The 21,764-nt window shown below is 42.9% G+C and overlaps 1 protein-coding gene across 1 annotated transcript in view; it reads left to right on the forward strand.

Moving 5' to 3' along the window:
* Positions 1-21,764, forward strand: part of kif19 (kinesin family member 19) — a gene marked incomplete at its 3' end in the record, with an annotated part of 30,225 nt that overhangs the window by 2,059 nt on the left and 6,402 nt on the right. The window contains exons 2-6 of the mRNA XM_079214407.1: positions 213-293; positions 17,441-17,551; positions 17,657-17,744; positions 18,275-18,411; positions 21,604-21,729. Coding sequence (XP_079070533.1) covers positions 213-293; positions 17,441-17,551; positions 17,657-17,744; positions 18,275-18,411; positions 21,604-21,729 — 543 coding nt within the window. The remainder of the gene's footprint in view (positions 1-212; positions 294-17,440; positions 17,552-17,656; positions 17,745-18,274; positions 18,412-21,603; positions 21,730-21,764) is intronic.

The raw sequence follows: 21,764 nt of genomic DNA on the forward strand, positions 1-21,764 counted from the left end.
TTATTCCTCTAGCTACAACTGAATCAACACAGACTCCAGACAAATTTATCTTAGAAGCCAGTACTATTATGTGCTGTCAATTATGTTCCTACGCATCACGGCAAAGTTCAATACATCTTCTTATATTTTTTTTTACGTACAACTTCTGGAAATTGAATATTTCTGTCTTGGTGGAATTCAAGGGGGAGTAAAATGCACTCTTTGTGCCGCAGGTTGCCTTAAGGATCCGACCCCTCAGCGATGCTGAGCAGGAGGAGACGGCGACGATCGTGGCCCACAGAGTGGACGACCAGGTGAGTTGTGTGTGTGTGTGTGTGTGTGTGTCAGTAACCTGTTCACCTCAGTGCGCATACAGTATGCATGCACGTGAGTGAGTGATGGGGTCAGTGGGTGTGCTTGTGTTGTCTCTGTTTCAGAAGCCTCTTCCTGTCTGTGATGAAGCTGCACAGATAAGGTGTCTGCAGGGACCTCTGTAATGCCAGTAGCTCTTTTTTTTAGAAATAAACAACAACTCATTTGTAAAGCTCAAATGTCACATTTCATTCAATTTTGAATGAATGAGGGATGACTCGGACCTGTAGCAAAGAGAGTGACCTTTCTAACGACTGATAGAAAGCCGCAAATTCTTTCGTGAGCAGACGGCTGAAAGCTTCGCCACAGTGAATGCCTGGGGTGTAATTGGACATCAACCACTGCAGAGCTGTGTAGCGCTTCTTACATAAGACGTTTGTTTTGATGAATATATACAAAAATATTAAGACTGCATTAACAAAACAAATGTACAAATCATTGAAGCAAACCATATAAATGATATCTTATATATACAACATAGCAAGCATAATAAATATATAATGATTATATAAATTAGAGTTATTACAAGGGCAAGTAGTAGCCCTCTCTGTTATGGATTCATATCACAGTTGTATGGAGTCAGTCAGTTAGTTGTTTAAAAGAGTACTTCATAAATGTTTCCCTTTCATACCTCTGCCAGGCTCAAAATGGGCAGTTCAAGAAGAAAAATCAATGCAGCAGAGCCAGATTGATCTTCGCATTACCCACAATGCAACGTGGCCAACAAGAGTTCTGTGAATAGCTCGCTATTAAAGTAACAGCTAATGTAGTCTCAAGTAGAGATGAGTAGCAGCTGCAAAGGTCTGGTGAGCTCACTTCTTCCTAATTCTACACCCACACATTGTATTTTATTTTTTTCTTCTTTTAAACTAGTCAAATCGACACTTGACACAATGTATCAGGCTCAACACGGCTAGGCCTGATGGTCCTTGTCCCGATCTGTTTGGGTCCACATTTGACACTAGTCACTCTTCTACTGGACTCTGACCAGACACAGACATTTACATTCCTGGGAAACATTCCTGGGAAAATCCCCAATTTAAGGATACTTTGTTATCATTATGCAGCACAATGAAATGCAGTTGTAGCCCAAATGCTACACAAGAAAAACATGGCAGACAAAACAAAAAAAAAGTAGTGCATTCCTGTAGCGCATATTTTGAATTTGCATCAGGAGGACTGTAAACAACTGTCTTGGCAGATAATATGGCCGATATCTTCACAAACAGGTGCATGTCCGAGAAACCTCTTCACTGTTATTGTTCTGTCTCCAGTTCTCCTGAAGCCAGCTGGTTCTGCTCTCTTAGCTCTAAAGAAGACCACTTCTTCACTTATCAGTCAATTCAGTCTTTAGGAAGCAACTTTTTTAACTATCTTAATTGTGTCCTACTCGTCCCAAACAAGGATTCATCCCAGTCAAGTTTAATTGCAGAGGCATTTTTTTTTACCTTGGTGTTAGCGACCGTTGCCAATGGTTTTTATTAGTCGTCTTAAAATATTTTCATGACCAGGCCTTTTCTCCAGCGATTAATTGATTACCAGAAAATGAATCAGCAACTATTTTGAGTTATCAATAATTTAAGTTGCAATGGTTATTTTTCCTTTCTTTTTTTGACATTCTATAGGCCAATTGAATAAACAGAATTAGATAGATTGGTTATGACAGCCAGAGTTATACACTAGCAGCAGAATGCCGTCTTCCAGATATCACACAACTTACAACAGAGACATGCAATTTGATTTTTATCTATTCCAACAATGGATTGCTGCCCCTGAGAGGATCATGTCCTTTCAGCATGTAATGAGGTGGTTACCATGTGACCATATGAGAAGGACCATGTTCACCAGCAGCCCTCGCTTGTTACAGGCCCCTCTTGGAGACCATTTAGCAGTACTAACAGTGTGAGTGTGGGATGATGATCAGGGAGTGCAAATGATTATGAGCTGGCAACCCGCTGAGGTGTCTTTCTCTCGGTGTCGGCTGATTGAGATGGCATTGGGCGTACAGGTGGTGGGCACTGACGAATCCGGAGAAGTAGCAGCATAGCAACAGCTGACATGGTGGCTCAGAGTGGCCTTGGCGTAACAGTGCTGGAGGGAAACATTATATTCCTGCTGGTGTGTGATTAGTAGGGGCTGTTCATGCTGTTGGAGGGTTTTACAAGAGCGCACTTCTAGTAACCGATAATCCACGGCGGTGCTGAGACCCGACTTGTTTGTCTTCTCATAAGTAATCGAATTACGCCGAGTCTTAAGGACAACATCAGCACTTCTGTCTGCCATGACATCATTAAAATATAGGCTTGGGCACATGGGGATTAGAGCATAGCGGTAGGCAGGTGGAAATGATGCTGACACAGCCACCATAACAAGGCTTTGTTATTGTCTCCAGCACAACCAAACCTCAGCTAGAAAAACACGTTGTATTGTGCGTCTCCTGTTCAACTTGACCTGCAGTGTGTTGATTTTATACCTGAATAGCAATTATGTCCGTGTAGAGAATTACAAACCGACAGATATGCTGTATGGTCTCCATGGGGTCGTATCAGGTCCACTCAGGCACGTTTACCGCAAAGGATTAGCGGCTTGCTTGTTATTAAGACTGTGTGGTTGAGTGAATCTGTGTTTATACATGTTTGGAGAAAGTCTTACATGGGCTGCCCTTAGATGAATGGAGGGGATATAGTAGTGAGGAAGCAACAACAAGAACAACAACACAGGGATGTTGTGAGATTATAGACAACTGGAAGGCAGAATCAGTTTACCTGTAGCCGTCACTCAAGTCATACATGAATATATGTAGATATGTACTGTCCCTTCCACACGCCGTCTCTCCACAAATACACGACACAGTGCACTGTCTACTTTGTTTGCGAGACATATGGCCTACATGTCGTACTCAGACAGATTAGCAGGGTGCTCGTGGCTCACTGGCACGACTGGGTGAGAGTACCCAGATCTGGCTCTCCTGGCAGAAAACAGACATCTTGAAGCTGACTAAGCCTGCAGAGATGAGCTCATTGGATGGGTTTTAGCTCAGGTTAAGCCTTCTGCCACCTGCTCTCTCTCTCTCTCTCTCTCTCTCTCTCTATCTCTCTCTCTCTCTCTCTCTCTCTCTCTCTCTCTGTGTCTCCCTCACTGACAGACTCAGGGTATCCAGCCTCTGCCTTTCATGGACCACCTGTTTGGCTCAATGGGCTTTTTCTCGTCCTTGAGTGAGTCGCACACAGGTCAGAGGTGCAGCAAGGTGGACTCATGAATGAGATATTTAACGGCTCAGGTTGTGCGGCCGGCATACTGTAGAAAAGTGGCTTTTATCCCAAACTGTATACAAGATACAAGTAGGCTTAATTGCTATAGTCGTGGCATTCTGTCTGATAGAAACCGACGTAGGAAGTAACTGCCACTGTACAATAATAAAATAACCTTTATCGAGGACGTTTGCAGTCTGAAATAAATGGAAGTTGATTGAAAAAACTTGCTTAGGCTGATATACTTTGAAAAGTTTTTGGTCGTACTCTATTCATGACTTGTAGTTAATGAGCCAAACTCTTTAAACCCACCAGTATGGTCCTTCAGTAGATAGCCTTTGTCGGACATTTTCGCCGTCCCACCTGTGACTAAAAGAGGTGATGTCACCCCTCTTTCAGAGGCTAACGGGACATCTACGTTTATCCCCTCATGTACTTGTCATCAGATAGGATAATATATCAGGGATTAGCTACACACTGCAGAATGCCCTTAATTCAAAGCATCTCTTTTTAGCTTCGGTGCGTTTACACAGATCCAAGTTCTTTTAATTAAAAACTGTCAAAGCGGTCTTGCCAGCGGTGAAGGAGTAAGTGCAGTAATCACGTCTGTAAATGTATTCATGCACTCACACATACAATCTAAATGCATTGCTCGTAGGACAGAGTGCTTACACCCTGCAGCATGTGTCTTACTTAGCCCTCCAACCCGTCGAGCATGTCTTCGGCAGGGCCGGCCTATCAGTAGCACACAGTGGGGAATGCTTTATGGCGAGGCCTCGTCTCCATGGAGACACACAGACATGGTCAGCGCCATTGTTTGCTTGTTTTTGTTTTTATACGCGTCCCTCAGTAGTACAGTCCTACGTATGGAAGAAGACGTTGGCGGGCCAATTCCAGGTGGACTTTAAGTGTCGTGACAAAAGATATATCAGAGGAGTAGAGACTGAGAAGGACTTTCCAAACTTGTATTCCTTAATGTGTTTATCTGAAAAACCCTGTGAGGCAGGTGATTCATTCTGATCCCTGAGAGGATGCTAGCAAGCAGGCAATAAAAAAAAAAGTGCAATTTTCCCTTGATATTCACAAAGGAATCACAAGTGTTGTTTTTTTTAAACAATAAGCATTCAGCCTGGTACAAGTTCAAGTCTACTTGATGACATTATGTCATGAATTGGCAGTACAAATCCCCCCTTAAGTGCTCCGTGTAGAGTTGTCTTCTCCCTCCACACAGGTCTGTCAGTGAAAGGAGATTAAAATTGCCTTCACCTTTAGAAGCTGCACTGGAGTTATGCTGCGTTTAGCTAAACCAGCTAAACAATGAACAATAAATCTATGTTCAAGAAAGATAGCTGGCGTGAACAGATGATGTGTTCTTTTTAGTAAGAAGGTGAATTAGGCGATGGTAGAATATAACATTATCATGATATCAAATGTAACCTTCACAGCAATACAAAACAGATATTACGACCTGTTTAATAACTTCCCAACAATAACTCTTCTTTGTTTAGTTGAATTTTTCCGGGAATAGTGGAATTTCACCGGAATTGTTATCGACCAAATTTCAGCTATTGTGACATCGCAAGCGAAGACGTGATATGAATGTTTAGGACCAATATAGGCCGAAGTGTACTCGGGGGGCGGGGGGGGGGATTGGATAGGGATGTGCAAAAATTGTGAAAAGCACTTGTTAATGTATACGTGTTCAAACACAGAAAATGTGGTTTCATTTGAAGTACGCTTAGAGAGTGAGGGACAGTGAGTAACATGCATCGGAAATGCTCAAAATCAGCAAAAAAATACCCAGTTTCCATGTTTTTTAAATGTTCCCCGGCTGAATGAAACGTTCTCTCCAGTGCAGTTCATCACGATAAAAGCCTGGTTAAAAAAATCTGGGTGAAAACAGGCACTTTGTCCATACAGAGGCTTTTTTTTTTTTAACGATGCAGAGTGTTTGAATAGCCTCACGGTTGAACAAGAGAGGGAAAGGAACCACAAATAGCCACGTCGCTCTTTGCTGTGACGATTTATTCTCCACACAGGGAGAGAGGAATGAGCCCTGAACCCCGAATGCAAGTGTGGCACAGCGGAGACGCAGAAGTGAACATGAAGCACTAAAGAGTTTATTTTGGGTTGCGCGCGTAAGCTAGTCCTACTTTCCCGTACTTTCTCGCGACGCAAATAGACCGTCTGACCCCGGGAAGTGGCTAATCTTCGCTTTGCATGTGTCCTCCTGACTCCACTGGTACTCCACTGCTTCCAATGCGACTCTCTCTCTGATTCCTCTGACCCCTGCCCCTTCCTGGAGTCTCTTTTACAAACGAGGGCCGCGATGTGTGTCGGTCTGCGCATGGTTTTGTGCGAGTGGTGCGTGATCCCTCTCAATGCACTGTCTGCTCTTCCACTCCTAATCCCGTCGAGAGGGCAGGGCGTGGCGGCTCACCACAAGCGGCCTCTGAAGGAGACTAGACGCTGGAGTGGCCCTGCTGTGAGTTCTTCTGAACAGCTTTTAGTACTCAAGAAAACGCACGACTTGCTCCTGACTAACCCCTCTGGGAGCTCAGCTAGGCCTTCGCTATAGAGACCAGGATACACCAAGGAATCACAATGAGCTTATTAGGCAAGTAAAAAAAAACAGTGGAATATAATCCAGGTGTTACAAAACCATCCTGTGTCCTTGAGCGTAGCATGAGTCATTCTGCAGTCCATAGGGGGTTGATGAAAAGGAAGGAACTACCCAAAGGGCTTTTGCTGTAACCTCATTAACTAATTATGTTGCAGATTACGCAATCATCTTTTCCATTTCAAGGGAAAAGCATAAATGTGAAAGTAGCAGATTATTTGATGTGTGCTCTGTTCTGTGTAACAGAATCAGACCATGACCAACTCGCAGGAAGCAGCCGCAGGGCCATCAATGTGCCGTCTTTATTGGACTCCTGGCCAGAGGTACAGGCGGGGATTGGTCAATTGTAGTATAGCTAATAGGTCCTAAATTGATTCTCACAACAACCAAGATGCACATTATCGTCAGTCGTCCTCTCTAAATCCCCTAAAGACACAGACAAATTGAACTGAATGAGAGCTAAACAAATGTACCGAGGTTATGAAATGTGAAAGGACGGGTTGTGAGAACCAGAGTGTGGTGGGTTGGACGAGCAACAGGTGACAGATTCGCAGCTACGCATTGAACGAAGCGTGTTTACAAAGACCGTGTCTCCCGTAAGTCCCCGGGTTTATGGCAGCAGTGGGAGTAAATCTCTCAGGGTGTTTTCTCCGTAATACCCCAGTCATAACAACATGTTGTTTGTCTGGCGAGGCTCATCCAGGAGACGGACTGCCTTTGCCGAAAATGAAACGATGGAAATGTAATCAGGAAGTAGTGCGACCCGACCTTACCTTTTCCACAGCAGCGGCAGAGCAGAAAAAGATGAGTCATTTTTGGAACAATGACATTTTTTTGTTTAGTTTTGAGGGCTGCATCAAGAAATATTATAAATGACTACTGTGCCACATCCTGTTTCTTAATCAAGAATATACAATTTTACTAAAATGGTCTTGAATCTCAATGCAAACATGCTAATGAATTGGGCCAACGATATTGTCGTAGACATAATAATCAGGCAAACAGCTCAGACTACAAGTTTTCATTCTGGTTTTACAGTCGCAAAAAAACAATGTACATGATTTGACATTGTTATGTATTGATTGACTGAATAAAAAACATGCTACTACTACAAACACATACTACTACATTGTTGTGTGATAACAGGAAATTATACACTGCCAGCAGATGTCAATCAAACTGTGACTTAGGGAAACTACTGAAAATGTCACTTAACAGTGACAAAGCCAAATGTTTCTTCCAAAGCTTCAGTTTGTGTCGCTGCCATCTGCACGATAAATGATGTCAGCAAACTCAACACGTAATGTGCATCCGGATATCTTTAGGGCATACTTAGTGTCGGCACTCTGCGTACTCCAACCCCGCTTTGTGTGTCTGTTTTTCATCTATCCGACAATTGTGTTTTCTGTGTAATGAGCTTCACTGTCTCAGGGGGGCGGTTCTTTATTGCGGTGCGTGAGATCTTTCATCTTCCGAAAACAGAGTACTGTGTATTTTGAAAAACCCCAGTGGAAAGTTCTGTGCGTGCTGTGGCCGCCAAAGACATGAAGCTACTTGTAAACACGAATGGCTGCTTTTGTGTTTCACACAGGCGACATGTCCTACTCTGTCTGATTGAAGCAAAATGGACTAAAATGCAGGAAAATAGCATGCTGTCTACGATCGTTCTGCTATTACTGACGTCAGGACTTCAGTAATAGCATGATGTTAACTTGACAGTGAAAAGACCGTCCACTGGGCATTACTTACTAAAGGTTCAAAACAAAAATGTTTTGTTATACCAATATAATAGATTAAAGGCAGAAAAACAACCTATCGAGAGATCTATACAATTATGAGAGCGTAAATCATAACGCTATATAATGTAGCTATATATCCATTAAAATGGGGGAAAAAAAAGATGCTGCTTTGTTCAACTGGCAAAATGTTCATCTGATATGGATGATGCATATTCATCTTTACCAAGAGTTTATGTGCTTTGATGGACACAAAAGGTTAAGTTGCTTGAACACTTTTTGTTTTAATTAGCTGTTAAATAGATGTAGTGTTAAATAGGAATGACTAAAAACTGAACATAAATGTATAAATGCCAGCACAATGTTCACTTCAAATAAGAGACAATAGGCCAATGATGAGTTTATCAAAGTGTATTTAATCTTTTACTTAAGGGTCCAATTTTGCAGATCTCTGCGTTGTTCCCTCTGGGGCTGAGCGGTACAGCTGTGGTGACTTTGGATCTCGAGTGTGGGCCGTTTTTAAAAACTTAAAATTGTGTGTTAAGCTTGCAATCTTGCAGCCCCTTATTCCTGAACCTCTCTTTTGAAACATATTCTCCATCAGTCTTTCTGCTCGAAGCCTTAGCTGATTGCTGCCATTGTTTTGATGCCGTAGCTCCAAGTGTTTGAGGTGTGGCGGTAGATGATCTGTTTTAAAGCCCATGAAAGTCATTTATTTCATAATTAATCAGTATAAATCTGCTGTTTTATTGAAATGCAAAAAAAAAAAAAAAACTATCATTCACCATTTTTGCAGGCAGTCGCCTAGCAACAGTGTTCTCACGACTTAGACCACCTGAAAGGGATACATACTGACTTCCATCTCCAAATTAGCACCTCGCGTGTTTCATTTGAAACAGTGACAGGGCCTTCTCACTCTGGAACACCCTCCCCATCCCCATCTGTCAGGCTCCCTACCCTCCACCTGCTAACCCCTGCTCCCTACCCTCCACCTGCTAACCCCTGCTCCCTACCCTCCACCTGCTAACCCCTGCTCCCTACCCTCCACCTGCTAACCCCTGCTCCCTACCCTTCACTACATGACTCATTCCGTTGCAGCTTCTCCAGTTTTCTTTTGTACCAAAAATGTTCTGTTCATTTGTTTTGTTTGCTCCTTTGTCTTTCTATTGTTTTGTTTTGTTTGTCTCTGTCCTAATGTAAAGCTTCTTTGAGTATTCAGAAAAGCGCTATATAACATTAAAGTTATTATTATTATCATTTGAAGGCAGCAATTATTCCTGTTTCACAGCTACTCTGCTGAAACTGTTGAGTGATCACACTTGTTAGCATACTATTATTTCAGCGTTACAGGATGTTTATAAGTTATTATTGTTATCACTTTATAATGCATTGTTATAAACACGGATGTGGCTGGAATAACTAAAGGAGATTTATCAACAATATCTCACCTGATGTTAAATATCACACTTTATTTTGTAGCAAGCATACAGGAATATTTTAAATAAAATGTCATATATACGAGTCTGAGTAAAGGCAGCCTTCTCTTTAGGTTTCCACTAGATTTTAATCCTGAGATTACTTTCTTTGACCTCATTCTATTATGCCAAAAGTGCAGCTCTCTCCTCTTTACCCTTAAGTTGTTCTTGAGGCACTCAAATGGTCAGCTTGTGGCAAGACGTTGACCCGTAAGGCAAGGCAAGTTTATTTGTATAGCAACAAGGCGATTCAAAGTGCTTCACATAAAACCATTAAAAGCATCAAAACATAATACAGAAGAAGACAACATTTTAAAACAATTAAGAACATTCATTAAAACATAAACAACAACAATGGTTCAATTAAAGGCAACAGCAAACAGAAAAGTCTTTAATCTGGATTTAAGAGACCATTAGGCTGTTACTTGATTCAAGTGTACTGTGTGTATTAGTGGTGCAACCACTATGGTCAGTGTAAACCATAACAATTTGAATGTAAAATGTCATGCTTTTACTTTTAGTCATAGTAATCTATCTAAAGTTGTATTTTCTTCTTAAAAACACACAATTCAAATGATTAGGAAATAAAAGATTGTGTTTTTTTGGATTAAAACAAATCTTGTCAATAGTTTTAATGATGTATGATACGCCGCTTAGAGCTTGTCTAAACCGCTCATAATCCATCTCTAATATGTATGTTGTTGTAAAAACATCTCCTTCAAACAACTGGATTTATTCAAGTTTCTCACCAACACCACATTTTACAAGATTACATGTGAACACATCATAATTACGTTACAATTTACCTTCACCCAATACAAATTTCCTCTGGACAGAGCCTGAACGCATCACAATGGAACCGAATGGAGCCTTCATTCGTTGGCCGTTAGCGGTGCTGCTATCATTAAATAGCTCTCCTTGTTCACAATGTAACATTATCAGAGATCAGCAACTAGAAAAGCATGAATGCCGATGTCCTCATCGCATATTTACTGAATATCGGTGGATAACGATCGTCAGTAAAACTTTATTTCACACTGTGATGGTTGACGTTGAACTGTGTAATTAATCCGCGGTTCACAATAACCGTGGGGCTCACGGATCGACTATGTTGCGTTACACCACTAGTGTGTTTGTATGTTGTTGTCTTGGTAGTTAGAGATTGTCCTAATGTGTGTGTTGGGGCCAACCTCTGAACTCAGGCTATGTCTGACCTGTAATAGCCAGCGGCCTGTGCCAATGTCTGGCATTGAGCTGCTGATCCTGCCTGTTGCTGTACCCTTGGATGTTTGTTGTTTGCGATGGCACCAAGTGGATGAATAATAGCTTTGCTGCTCATTAGCGTAATTACTTCAGCCTAGGAGGCTGTGCTTTGGGGATTTCTTCATTTGCAGGATATCTCAAAACGTTTTAAAATGTGTTACACAAGGAAAAGGAAGTTTGTGATACTTTTGCACTCGTTTGAAATAAAAACATCTGGCACATGGACATTATTATTGGATTTTGAAAGGGACATTAATGGTGACACTAGGGAATCCTGCACCACCCCACATCTTCACACTTAACTGAGATCCCCGGGGATTTTCAATTAATTCCCTTCATGAATGACAAATTACTGTATTGTTCCTTGTCCTTTGTAACCAGCTGTGCCCGTGCTCTCCAATAATACATCTGTGCGACATGCTTCAAAACGGAAATGATGAGGGTAATGAGCAAGGAAGGGAAAAAATAAAATAAAATCGACAGGTGGCAGAAAGAAAGAAAATCAATTTCTGCCACCCAGTTCTTGATCTTAAGGATGTGTTGTTGCACAATATTCTGGGTGTGTGTGTCTGCAGCTGCATATATGAGTGTCTGAGTCTGACTGTACTGGTCTGGCGTTCGATTGCCACAGCCAGACGTCTTAAGTAACCTCAAATGAAGAGCAGACCTTGCCATCAAGCACCGAGTATCAGGTACGCCGTGATCCGGCACACACGCCAACCATCATCCAGAGCCCCTGAAACGGGATATACAGTAGCATTGTCGGGGTGCAGAGAGGGCAGCTCTGAGGTTTTCTATCAGATAACCAGCCGCGATTGTGCCCGTTAGACTTTCCAAGGCTTCGGTTGCGTTTCTGAAAGAGCAGCTTGAAAGGTCGCCGCATTAAGGTCAGCGCTTAGACCTGATTGCTTTTTTTTTGTGATCTTGATCCTTAATTCTTCGCGGTATTCTTGACGCAGCACACGGCTGTCATTGCTAAACGGCTCTGCGGGTATGTCACTGTGCAACCCAAAGATAAGGGTCGGATGGGTGGATGGGGACACGGTGAAATGCAACTATACATCGCACTCTTCTATCAATAACCAGATTTATTTCTATGCAGATCTAGATCCAATTGTAAATATGTCGCACGGAGATGAGGATTGAATACGACGGCGTCTCTGGGGAAAAACAAGATGCACTTTAGATATTACACACTGATACATGACCCACAGTTAAAGGCCTGTCTGTTAATCTCTCCGATACATGCATGTTCAACCCTATGAGCTTGATACAAAAGAAAAAAGGTCGTAACCTCATGACCTTTTAAAACCAAAGCAATAAAGACGAGACACAAATGTAAGCTGTAAATGTGACACCAGTGTGTACAGGTGGTATCGCTCCGATTCAGATTCATTCTCCATCTGCAGTCTTCTTGTCTTTGGGTTTTATCTTCTTAATTTTATCAGGCTTGGAGCAGCATGTGTAGCTGCTTGGTAAAGTGGTAATTTATCTTCTTGTTAATTACACTTAAAATGTTGAGCAAGATATTGTCTTCAGTTCCTCCCCAGCCTTACCTGCTGGCAGTCAGAGCAGATGGAGGGCTGTTTGGGATGATCATGGAGAATAAACACTTTGCTGGTACAAGGCAGAACCATTAATTTAGCTTCTAATCAAACTTTGTGTGTTATTACAGTTTGAGTGACGGCCAGTGAACTGCAGGCCCTTAATATGATTGAGATTTCCATTCGCTCTTTTGTCATTTTACTAGTGATCCGAGCCATCATTTAGGTGTAATGAAACCAGTGCCTATAAAAGTGGCTGATGTCTACACGACTGCTGACTTTTGTTGGTTGTCTTGGCAGCCTTCGCCACTTGGCACACGATATTGGAGCGAGTCAGGGAGAACCAACCAGGGCAGGCTGGCTCGTGAAACCGTAACACATCCAGGCTTTGAATTATGGATCCGCGGTGGGCGCTAACGGCGCTATAATCAGCAAGATGGCCAACCAAGTGGACCCCGCTGCTCTAACGACCAGAACAGCAGGTCCTGTTGATTAGAAAAGTCATCAGCCGGGAAAGGTGTCGGGCAAGGGTGCTCCATCGCACCCCGCTGCTCTTTATGGCATTTACGTAACTCCATCCCGCTAATTGGTTTCATGTCGCTGCATAAGCAAGCTGCTGTTTTGACTTTGGCTGATCCTTGTGAGGATATGAATATTTTAGGAGCCTCTTTTTTTCTCAGCCACAGAGTGTAAAACCCACGGTGCGACCATGTGTTTCGTCGGGCCCCCGGGGTCACGTTAAAGCTGAGACGAGCCCCGTGTCCAAATGCAAAGTGGCTTCAGCTCTGATGTCCGTTGTGAAAGGGGACAGCGTGATTACAAATGGCACCGCGTTTACAGACGCTGTCGACCAGGAAATTGCTTTCCTTTTCACCTCATGCGGGTCTCGGGTCCCTCCGGTCTGCTCGTGTCACTAATGTCTCCTTTTGTGCCGGCCATGAGTGATTCAGCAGCCAATGGAAAAGGGCCGACTGGTCCCAGTAGAAAAGAGCAGCTAGACCCAATTTACTATCCCTCAACTGGACCATAATTGAGAGATAAAGATCATTGCTAACAAGCTAGACCAGCGAACCAGTCACTGCTTTCCTGATAGAACTGCAGATATATAGTTGCTAAAGGTCAAAAGAATTAACTACCATCATGGACATTTTTGAAATCACACTGAGGACTCACACTTCTGGCTTTCAACATCTGAAGGTTAGAGAAACAGATACAAAAGGCAAAAAGATACAGATAGCTGATAAATGTGCTCTTGTGCCCGAGTCTTGTATTAGAGTCTCAGCCAAATCATTGCCATAGTAACAGCTTGCCCACTACTGTGTTAATTAACAGCAACACCAGAACATTTCTATTAATCTTATCAGGTTCTGTGTGTTTGCTGTATTGTGCCAGTTGTGTTTATAGAGTGGTTGCTGTGCAGCTGTCCACTGAGTCATAGTTGATTCAGGTAGAGCAAATAAGAGGGAGACTCGGTGAGCTTCTCTAACGCTGATGAAGAGCTGGTCATAGAGGTCATAGGTTTTTGGTTTTCTGCGCAGCGTTTTCTACCTTTTTTTTTTTCCTGGTCGAGAATTATGAATCGCTGTGTCCAAAACTCTGTAATTATTACCGGTAATTGCCGGTAATAATTACAGAGTTTTGGGTAGACGGGGAGCAGGATTTCTAAATCACATGAGGTAATGCTAGTCCCATGCAAAAAGGGTTTAGAAATGTTTACTTATCCATTCATCTACAAATAGTTTGGTCTGTAAAGTTTTCAAATATCTTATTTTGTCTGATCAACAGTTCAAAACTATTTTCAATTTACCAACAAAAATGAGTATGAACACCAGAAAATATTCACAATAGAGAAGCTGGAACCAGTTCATTTTGGCAATTTTTATTTAAAAAACAGCACGAAAAAAAAATATAATTTGAGTCCTGCTACAGTTGCTGAAAAACCTTCTGTACATCAATTAACCGTCTGAGTGTTGCAGCTCAACCAACTGAAAGGTGTTGAAAATCATGGCTTCATCACCAGTCTTTTCGCCGCTGCCTGAATGTTTTTAGTGGACAAGACACAGATGACGACCGCTCCTCTCGTGCACATTCCCGAGCCAGACGCTCTGATGTGTGTGGGGAGTGCGTCGGCCTCAGCTCTTGTGGCCTCTGGCCACCCTGCTTGCACAAAGTTGCTCGTTGCAGAGGACAGGACATGCTGCCTGCTTAGTTGCCGTGCATGAGTGAGTACGTACACGTTTCCATGCAACTGTGAAGATGTGTGGGAGACTTAATGGTTTCCATGAGACCGCCGCGTTTCCAAATGCTCCTCAACCGGTTCTGTACTCCAGAAGTCTGACCCGTACTTCACCTCGTTGTCTTTCAGAAGCCTCTTAGTTGAACTTAGGGGACAGTCGACTCAGAAGGGCACGTATGATGGCAAAGCCTACTCACAGGGAGTGAGTAGTTACCTGGAGTCCATTATTGGCATCAAAACCATGAGGCACATGCCAAGACATCCAGTATTATGTTGCCACACAGTGTACTGTCATTAGGGTCAGCATCTTAGAGTCTTATCAGAAGACTTATTGGTGGTATAGAATCTGCCCGAGCAGCAGCTGCTGTGTGTGGATGTCGGGTGGAGCCGTGGAAGGTACTGTAACTTAAGAAACACGGGCGACAGATGGGACTAGAGGTGTTATCAACACCCTCGGCCTTTAATGATTCCCCCAAGTGCATGCACACAGACAAAAGTGTGCATGGATGAGCACACTATTTGATACCTACCATACATGCAATTATGTTAGAGCGTTGTTGCGTGCTCATCAGCTTTCTCAAGGAGCACACGCACGCAACATGCGTGTAAACTCACGGACGATGTTCACGTTGCGTTTGAAAATGCATATTTTTTCCCTCCTAAAATGAACTGCCTATTTTTTTTTTGTTAACATCACAAACACGGTTCTTCAGATTTGAAGACACTTTTGTCACATTTGAGTGTGAATGAAGACTTTGAAGCTTTAAAATAAATAAATACAATACTGACTGTATGACGGTTGGTCCAGCAGCTCAGGAATCCCAGCTGTCCTTTGTAAAGAGATTACTACTTTATACTCAGTGTGAGAATAAAAGATAAGACGCAAACTGCTAAATTGGGTTTTCTGCTTTATTGAAACATAATTTAAGACATGGCGTCTGAGATGGAACGGAGTGGCGTCATCTCGACCAGATGATGGTTGTTATTCTCAGTTTGGTTGTTTGCCAATCGGGCTACAATTTACTTTTATATCGCCTATCAGCCATTTAGCAGATGATGCCTAATGTTCCTGCTGTATGAGCAATGTTGCACACACTGGAATCTGATTTAATATCCTATAATATTGTATACAACAGCCCAAGGTCTCTCCTTCAAGTGTATTTCCAATGTTTTCCTCAATGCCATTACTCATCTGACAGTGGGCTCCTGCAACACATGCTGGCACTCAACTCTTGTCTATTTGCTACTCTTACAAACTGCTGTGAGATCTCATGTTGGGAAGACGGTGGCAGTAAAGGCTGACAAAAGCGTCACATGGTGCACAGCCAGGGACGACAGGCCTCGTCATTCCCTCATGCAACTCACGAAACTCATCACTCTTTGCCAGTCTTTTGACAAACTTATCCTCCTGACTATACTCACATTGACTCTGAAGGTCGTTCATCAGATTGGACAGAGCCTCAAGTGGCTGAAGTGCCTCTGATGCTGAGAGAAGTACTCCCTTGTTCACAATATCTTTCCTGTGAAATGCGATCGGAGCACGTTGTAGCTGGAAAGAAAAGTTGGAAGAGGGAAGTGAAGAGGATGGGGAGCAAAAGAGCGTGCTGCGGTCGTCATCTTCTCTACGAGCTTGCCATAGAAAAAAGAAACTCATGAAAAGGCATGTTTTTAAGCCCAGTTAATGACGAAACTCAAAAGACAAGCAAGTGTTGCCTCATCTTTTCCATCTTTCCTCTCCCTTCCGTATCTCTCCCCTTGAATTTCAATCGAGGGGCTTCAAAGTGAGCGGCTCGGCGGTTGAGGGGGTCATCAAACGAGCCGGGTGATTCGGCGTTACGGCCTCAGAGGGCTCTCCAGGCCCACTGCTGAACAAAGCTGGTCAGCGGAAAAAACCTGGCAAACTCCCAGCTGCCCTATTGTCGCATCTGAAATAAACTCAAGGGTTCTCTACCATGTCTTTTTTTCTTTTACTATTATTGACTTCTCCCAATCGCATAGCAGGAGATTCAAACCCACAGCTCTGAAGAGAGAGGGATACTTTCCCTGTAGCTGTCGGCAACCCGTCAAGCCGACCGCACGCAGCGCGACTCGCTGGTTTGTCAACAGCATTGTGACATTTTCTTCCCGACGTCGCGCCGTTCAGAATTTGTCCCTGACATGTTCTTTTGGAGAGCTGTGATTTGCTGATGATTGTGGGTGAGGCTTTGTCCAACAGCACAATTAGTACAAAGAGACGTGTCGGTCTCTGTGAATGCAAGCACTGCTCCTCCGACTGTCGTATGCGCAAGAGAAAAACGTTTTCATCTCTCGCAAGCGGCGCTGACCTTCTCTTCTCCAGATGCTTCCGTACGAAGGTGCATGGCACGTGGGCCGACGGTTGGGTCATTATGTTCGATAGCCAGAGTTTAGAGTATGACAGATGGGTTGAGTGGATCACCATTTGCAAAAAGTGGCCCCGCTAAACGGGGGCTGTTTTTGTCACAAGGACATCCTGACATACACTGGAGCAGACATCCTTCTTTGACATTTCCATTTGATTTTTTTCTTACAATGAAATCATGACAATCATCAGTCATGAACTGTTAGAAGAAATACTGAGCACAGTGTTACAGAAGTAGACATCTGCTTTTTCTGTCAGCTCGTCTTGCCAGCTGATGCTCCAGCTGTTGTTTTCTAAAAAAGAATTAAAAAAACATAAATGATAACAGCAGCTCCCAGTGAGACCATCCTTTTCTAATCGGTGAGCCGTCCAATCCCAGCTGGATCTAAATGCGACAGCGTGTTTATATTTCAGTAACCCTTCGTCTGTCCTTTTGTTCATGTACTGTTGCAACTTTTTCAATATCATAAAGTTAATCGGCAGCTCAGATGACCATATGGGCTTGAAGACTTAACGTCCGCTCAAGCTCTGTGCCTCTTTTTTCCGTCTCTCTTTCTCATCTCTGCCTTCCTCTTCGTCATCAGATGGTGGTTCTGATGGACCCCATGGAGGACCCCGACGACATCCTGCGTGCCAACCGCTCCAGGGAGAAAACGTACATGTTCGACGTGGCCTTCGACTACTCAGCCAATCAGGTCAGTCAAAAGTAAAACAAAAAAACTAAACTGAACAAAATCTAAACAAATGTGTCCCTGGAATATGCACTTCATCGCTTTACTTATTTACTTCTTCCTGTGCAGGAGGAGGTGTACCGAGCCACAACCAAAGGGCTGATTGAGGGCCTCATATCAGGCTACAATGCCACTGTGTTTGCCTACGGACCAACAGGTGTGTGTGTGTGTGCGTGTGTGTGTCTACAAAGTTAATTGAGCACTCTCTCTGGAGGTAGATCAACCACCAATTACATGTGTTATCTTTCTGGTGCATAATCTGGTCAGCCTCTTTATGAGTCAGCACACTGTCAGGAAAAGGGTTAAACATCTTTTTCGTTTTTTTTTTTTTTTTTCAGTGCAGGTTGAATGAGAATATGAGTCATGCTTTACTTCCCATGTTTCCAGCGGGTGGGGGAAGATTGCCATTTGAGCACTATTGCTTTACCAAGTCATTTATCTGCCTCACTGACTTCCTCTGCCTTCTTCTCAGCTCGTGAACACAGGTTTTAGTGTGTGTGTGTGTGTGTGTGTGTGTGTGTGTGTGTGTGTGTGTACAATCAGTACATACGGACACTTAGCTTTTAGCTTTAACATTTAGCTTTCTTCAGGTGGTGTGGTTTAAAATACAGTATTTACTTTGGTTAACAATGGTATCTTAAATAAACTACGAATTCACTTTTTTGTTGTGGAACACGTATTTTTCAGGTTGTGGGAAGACGTACACCATGTTGGGGACAGACAAGGAGCCGGGCATCTACGTTCGGACGCTGAACGACTTGTTCCGTGCCATCGAGGAGACGAGTGACGACATGCTGTACAGCGTCTCCATGTCCTACCTGGAGGTCAGAATTCCACTTTCCACAGCTTGTCTCCAGACATTTATCATCATCCCGAGCTCACGGGATCTAGCCAGTGAGAACACATCTCTCGATTTAATTTGAAATTTCGTCGCCATCGACATGATTGCTCACTCAGAGTGTTCTTCTTCTTTCTCCGTCCTCTGCTCACACAGATAAGATCTGCGGTTGTTAGCTACTGCCAATTGCAGGCAGATACCACTGGTGTCCTTTTACTTTGTTTCACGTCTGAAATGAGCAGAACATGCATCCTTGTACGGCAGCCCAGACAACTCGGATAAACAGACTTTGCAGAACACGTTAATTACGCACTGGCATATGTGTGTTTTTATATGACTTGTGTTTCTTTAATTCTCAATTTGAATTGCCTTTTGATATTTTTTTTTTATGCGCTGCAGAAATACACTTGCCTTGCCTCCGGCTGCCTTTTTAAAAACAATTAAGGCTTTCTTTTTTATGTTTTCCTTCTTTCTTCTTCAACAGACAAAAGATCACACCATGTGATAACAATCAAACACTTTCTAAATTAGTATTCTGAGCAAACCGACATCTCTTAATTATATTCTTTGGACACTATTGCCTGATTGTTTTCTCTCACGCCGACACAGAATGTATGTTCGTGCTGTTGATAAGCCGACTGCCGATGTTCCGATGTCGAAGTGGATCCTTTTTCACAAATGAATAGATGATGCAAAGCTTTGAATCACTCAGACTTTGTTCTCATTACATTCTTTGGGGTCAGCTTGGTGTGTCAGGGTCTTTTTAGATGCAGCTGGTTTTGGAGCATCGGGGCATGAATTGAAGCCACGACACAATGCTGTAACCGAACTGGAGCTGTAGCGCTGCTTTCGTTGCACAGAAGCCGGCAGTTCCTTCAGGTGCGGAGTGATCTCTGGTCCGGTTGGCTTAGTGATAATCTCTGCCTTTGTCACTGGTGATGAACCACAGATAAGACAGCAGGCCGACGATGGCGGTTTCTCTGTCTGCCTGCTGGCTGTGGTTCCAAACCTCATTACCGAGATGCAGGTAGAGCTCCGTCTGTGTGTTTAATGACAAAGCCCCTAATAGCACTGGATACAATGGAGTTGGTTCATTTTACTCTGATAGCAGTAACTGAGCCTCACTGGTGTGACTTAGCGTTCCCATTTATAGGAGGTCATTTTGTCAATTTGAAGTTAGCGTAGTTGTACAAAATGTTCTTTGTTTATGTGGTGTTCATAGTCATGAATACAGTTTGTACCTTGCATGTAGCAGCTACTTACACAGTTGATATTATATTCTGTGAACCAACCCTGCAAAGTGTCTCATTCAGGATTTAAGGAACCATTTGTCCATCATAGTTTTTCAACCAAAAGATGGCAACATGAATATAAAGAAGATTTAGACAGATTTGTTCATAAATGTTGTCAGGAAATGAGAGAGAGAAAATAAAATAAAGGGGTACAGACAGACAGAAAGATGATGATGATGATGATGATGATGAATACAAAAAACTGTGAACAAAGAAAAATGGCACCGTTAAGCACTTGTTGGGTACAAATCGTGCCCATCAGGAGGAGGGTTTGCATCCGACATTTAAATTACATTTTGTGTTTTCCGTGCCAAAAGCTATGATTATGTTCGATGATTGACAATGTTTTTGAAGCTGGGCTCTTTAGTAGCTCTCTGGGTGGGCGGAGGTAAACGTCCCTATCAAAATACCAATCATCGTGGCTGGATGTTCTCTGACCTGCGTAACTCTTCAGGGTGAATCCGGACACAGAGCTGTGTGTGTGTGTGAGACGTGTGTGTTTTTGCTGTTTCCAGGGAGCAATCTGTTGCCACTGCTGCCTCGCCACAAAGACGTTAAACGCCATTTTACGGCCTGACTGAGCGATGGGCGCACACACATCTGCTCCGTTTCTTGTTCAAATCCCTCTTGATGGGCACACACACACACACGCACATACTTTTGAATGCAAATAAATATAAAAAAAAAAAAAGAAGGCACAATTAGTTATTCTTCCCCACTGGCAGTGCTCCCTCCCCCTTTTATGTCATCTTCGTCCTGTCTTTAGAACTCTTCTCTCATGTAAGAAACAGGAAACTTTCTAGATACACTGAACGCTGGCGTCTTGGATGGCAAAAGACGGATTTCTGTACCCGAAAATGTGTATTTCACTGGATTTTTCTTTTGGAATATTGCAGAAAATAAGCTTTGTGAGAAACATTTGTTCATGATAATGCCACGTTTTGTTCAGCAGGATAGTTTTCACAAACGATTATGATTTTTGAACCGTGAATGGCAGTTGTAAAAAGCTAATTTTGACTCTAAACAAACTGCACCACAGCATCTAAACAAAAACCCATTCAAAGAACCCATTTACTTCAAGAACGGGAAGGTAAAAGAAATGCAAACTGAATTCCAGGTTTTAGGACTAATTCATGCAGTCTCTGTGGTCAGTCTATAACCAAATGATTGACTATCCAATCAGCCTCAGCTGTACTTTGTGTTGAGTTAATTCTAAATGTTAATATGCTACTAAGATGGTTAATATTATAGCTGCCGAACATATTAGTATTTTCCTTTTGAGCATGTTCGTTTGTTAACAGTTGCGTTCAGCTCAAGTTGTGCCTTAGCTCAGCTCAACAGTGACTCTCAGTCTTGTTTTAACTTCACCAGCAATAAGAACAAGTACAGATGGAAAAAATAATACTGCCAATATCCAACTGTCAGTGTCGGTAAAAGAAACCTCTCCGAGTGTGTGGCTGGGGTCTGCTTGACAAAGAGAAACTGTCCTCATTGCACCGGGCTCCTCAGCGGTCACTTTCCAGGACGTCACTTCCTGCCGTGAGCTTCTCTCTATGTTTAGGGGCTTTCATTGCACCATCAGGTGTCGGGTCAGTGACGTCACATGAATTCACTTTTTTGTGAAAGAAGAGCACTGACACCGGCTAATGACAGCCTGCCACCCAACAAGCTGTGGTTTCTAAATGACAAGTTGCTGAAAATATACCACTTGATGTTTTTGTACCACCTTAGGTCGGCGAAGGAGGCCTGAAAGGCTGAATGGAGCCTTTTTAGAGGACAAGAACAACCTCCTGTTTATTCGTTTTCTCAAAGGAACATTAAATATGTCGAGCAAATGTATAAGCTTTTGCTTTTATCTGACTTGTTCTGTATTTCTGTCTTTTTAGATCTACAATGAGATGATCCGTGACCTGCTGAACCCATCCTCGGGCTTCTTGGACCTGAGGGAAGATTCTAAAGGCGTGATTCAGGTTGCTGGAATCACAGAGGTGTCTACCATCAACGCACAAGAGGTCAGACCAGCTACCTAACTGTGCATGACGTTGCT

This window comes from Taurulus bubalis (genome assembly GCF_910589615.1).
Source record: "Taurulus bubalis genome assembly, chromosome: 2".
Taxonomy (NCBI): Eukaryota; Metazoa; Chordata; class Actinopteri; order Perciformes; family Cottidae; genus Taurulus; species Taurulus bubalis.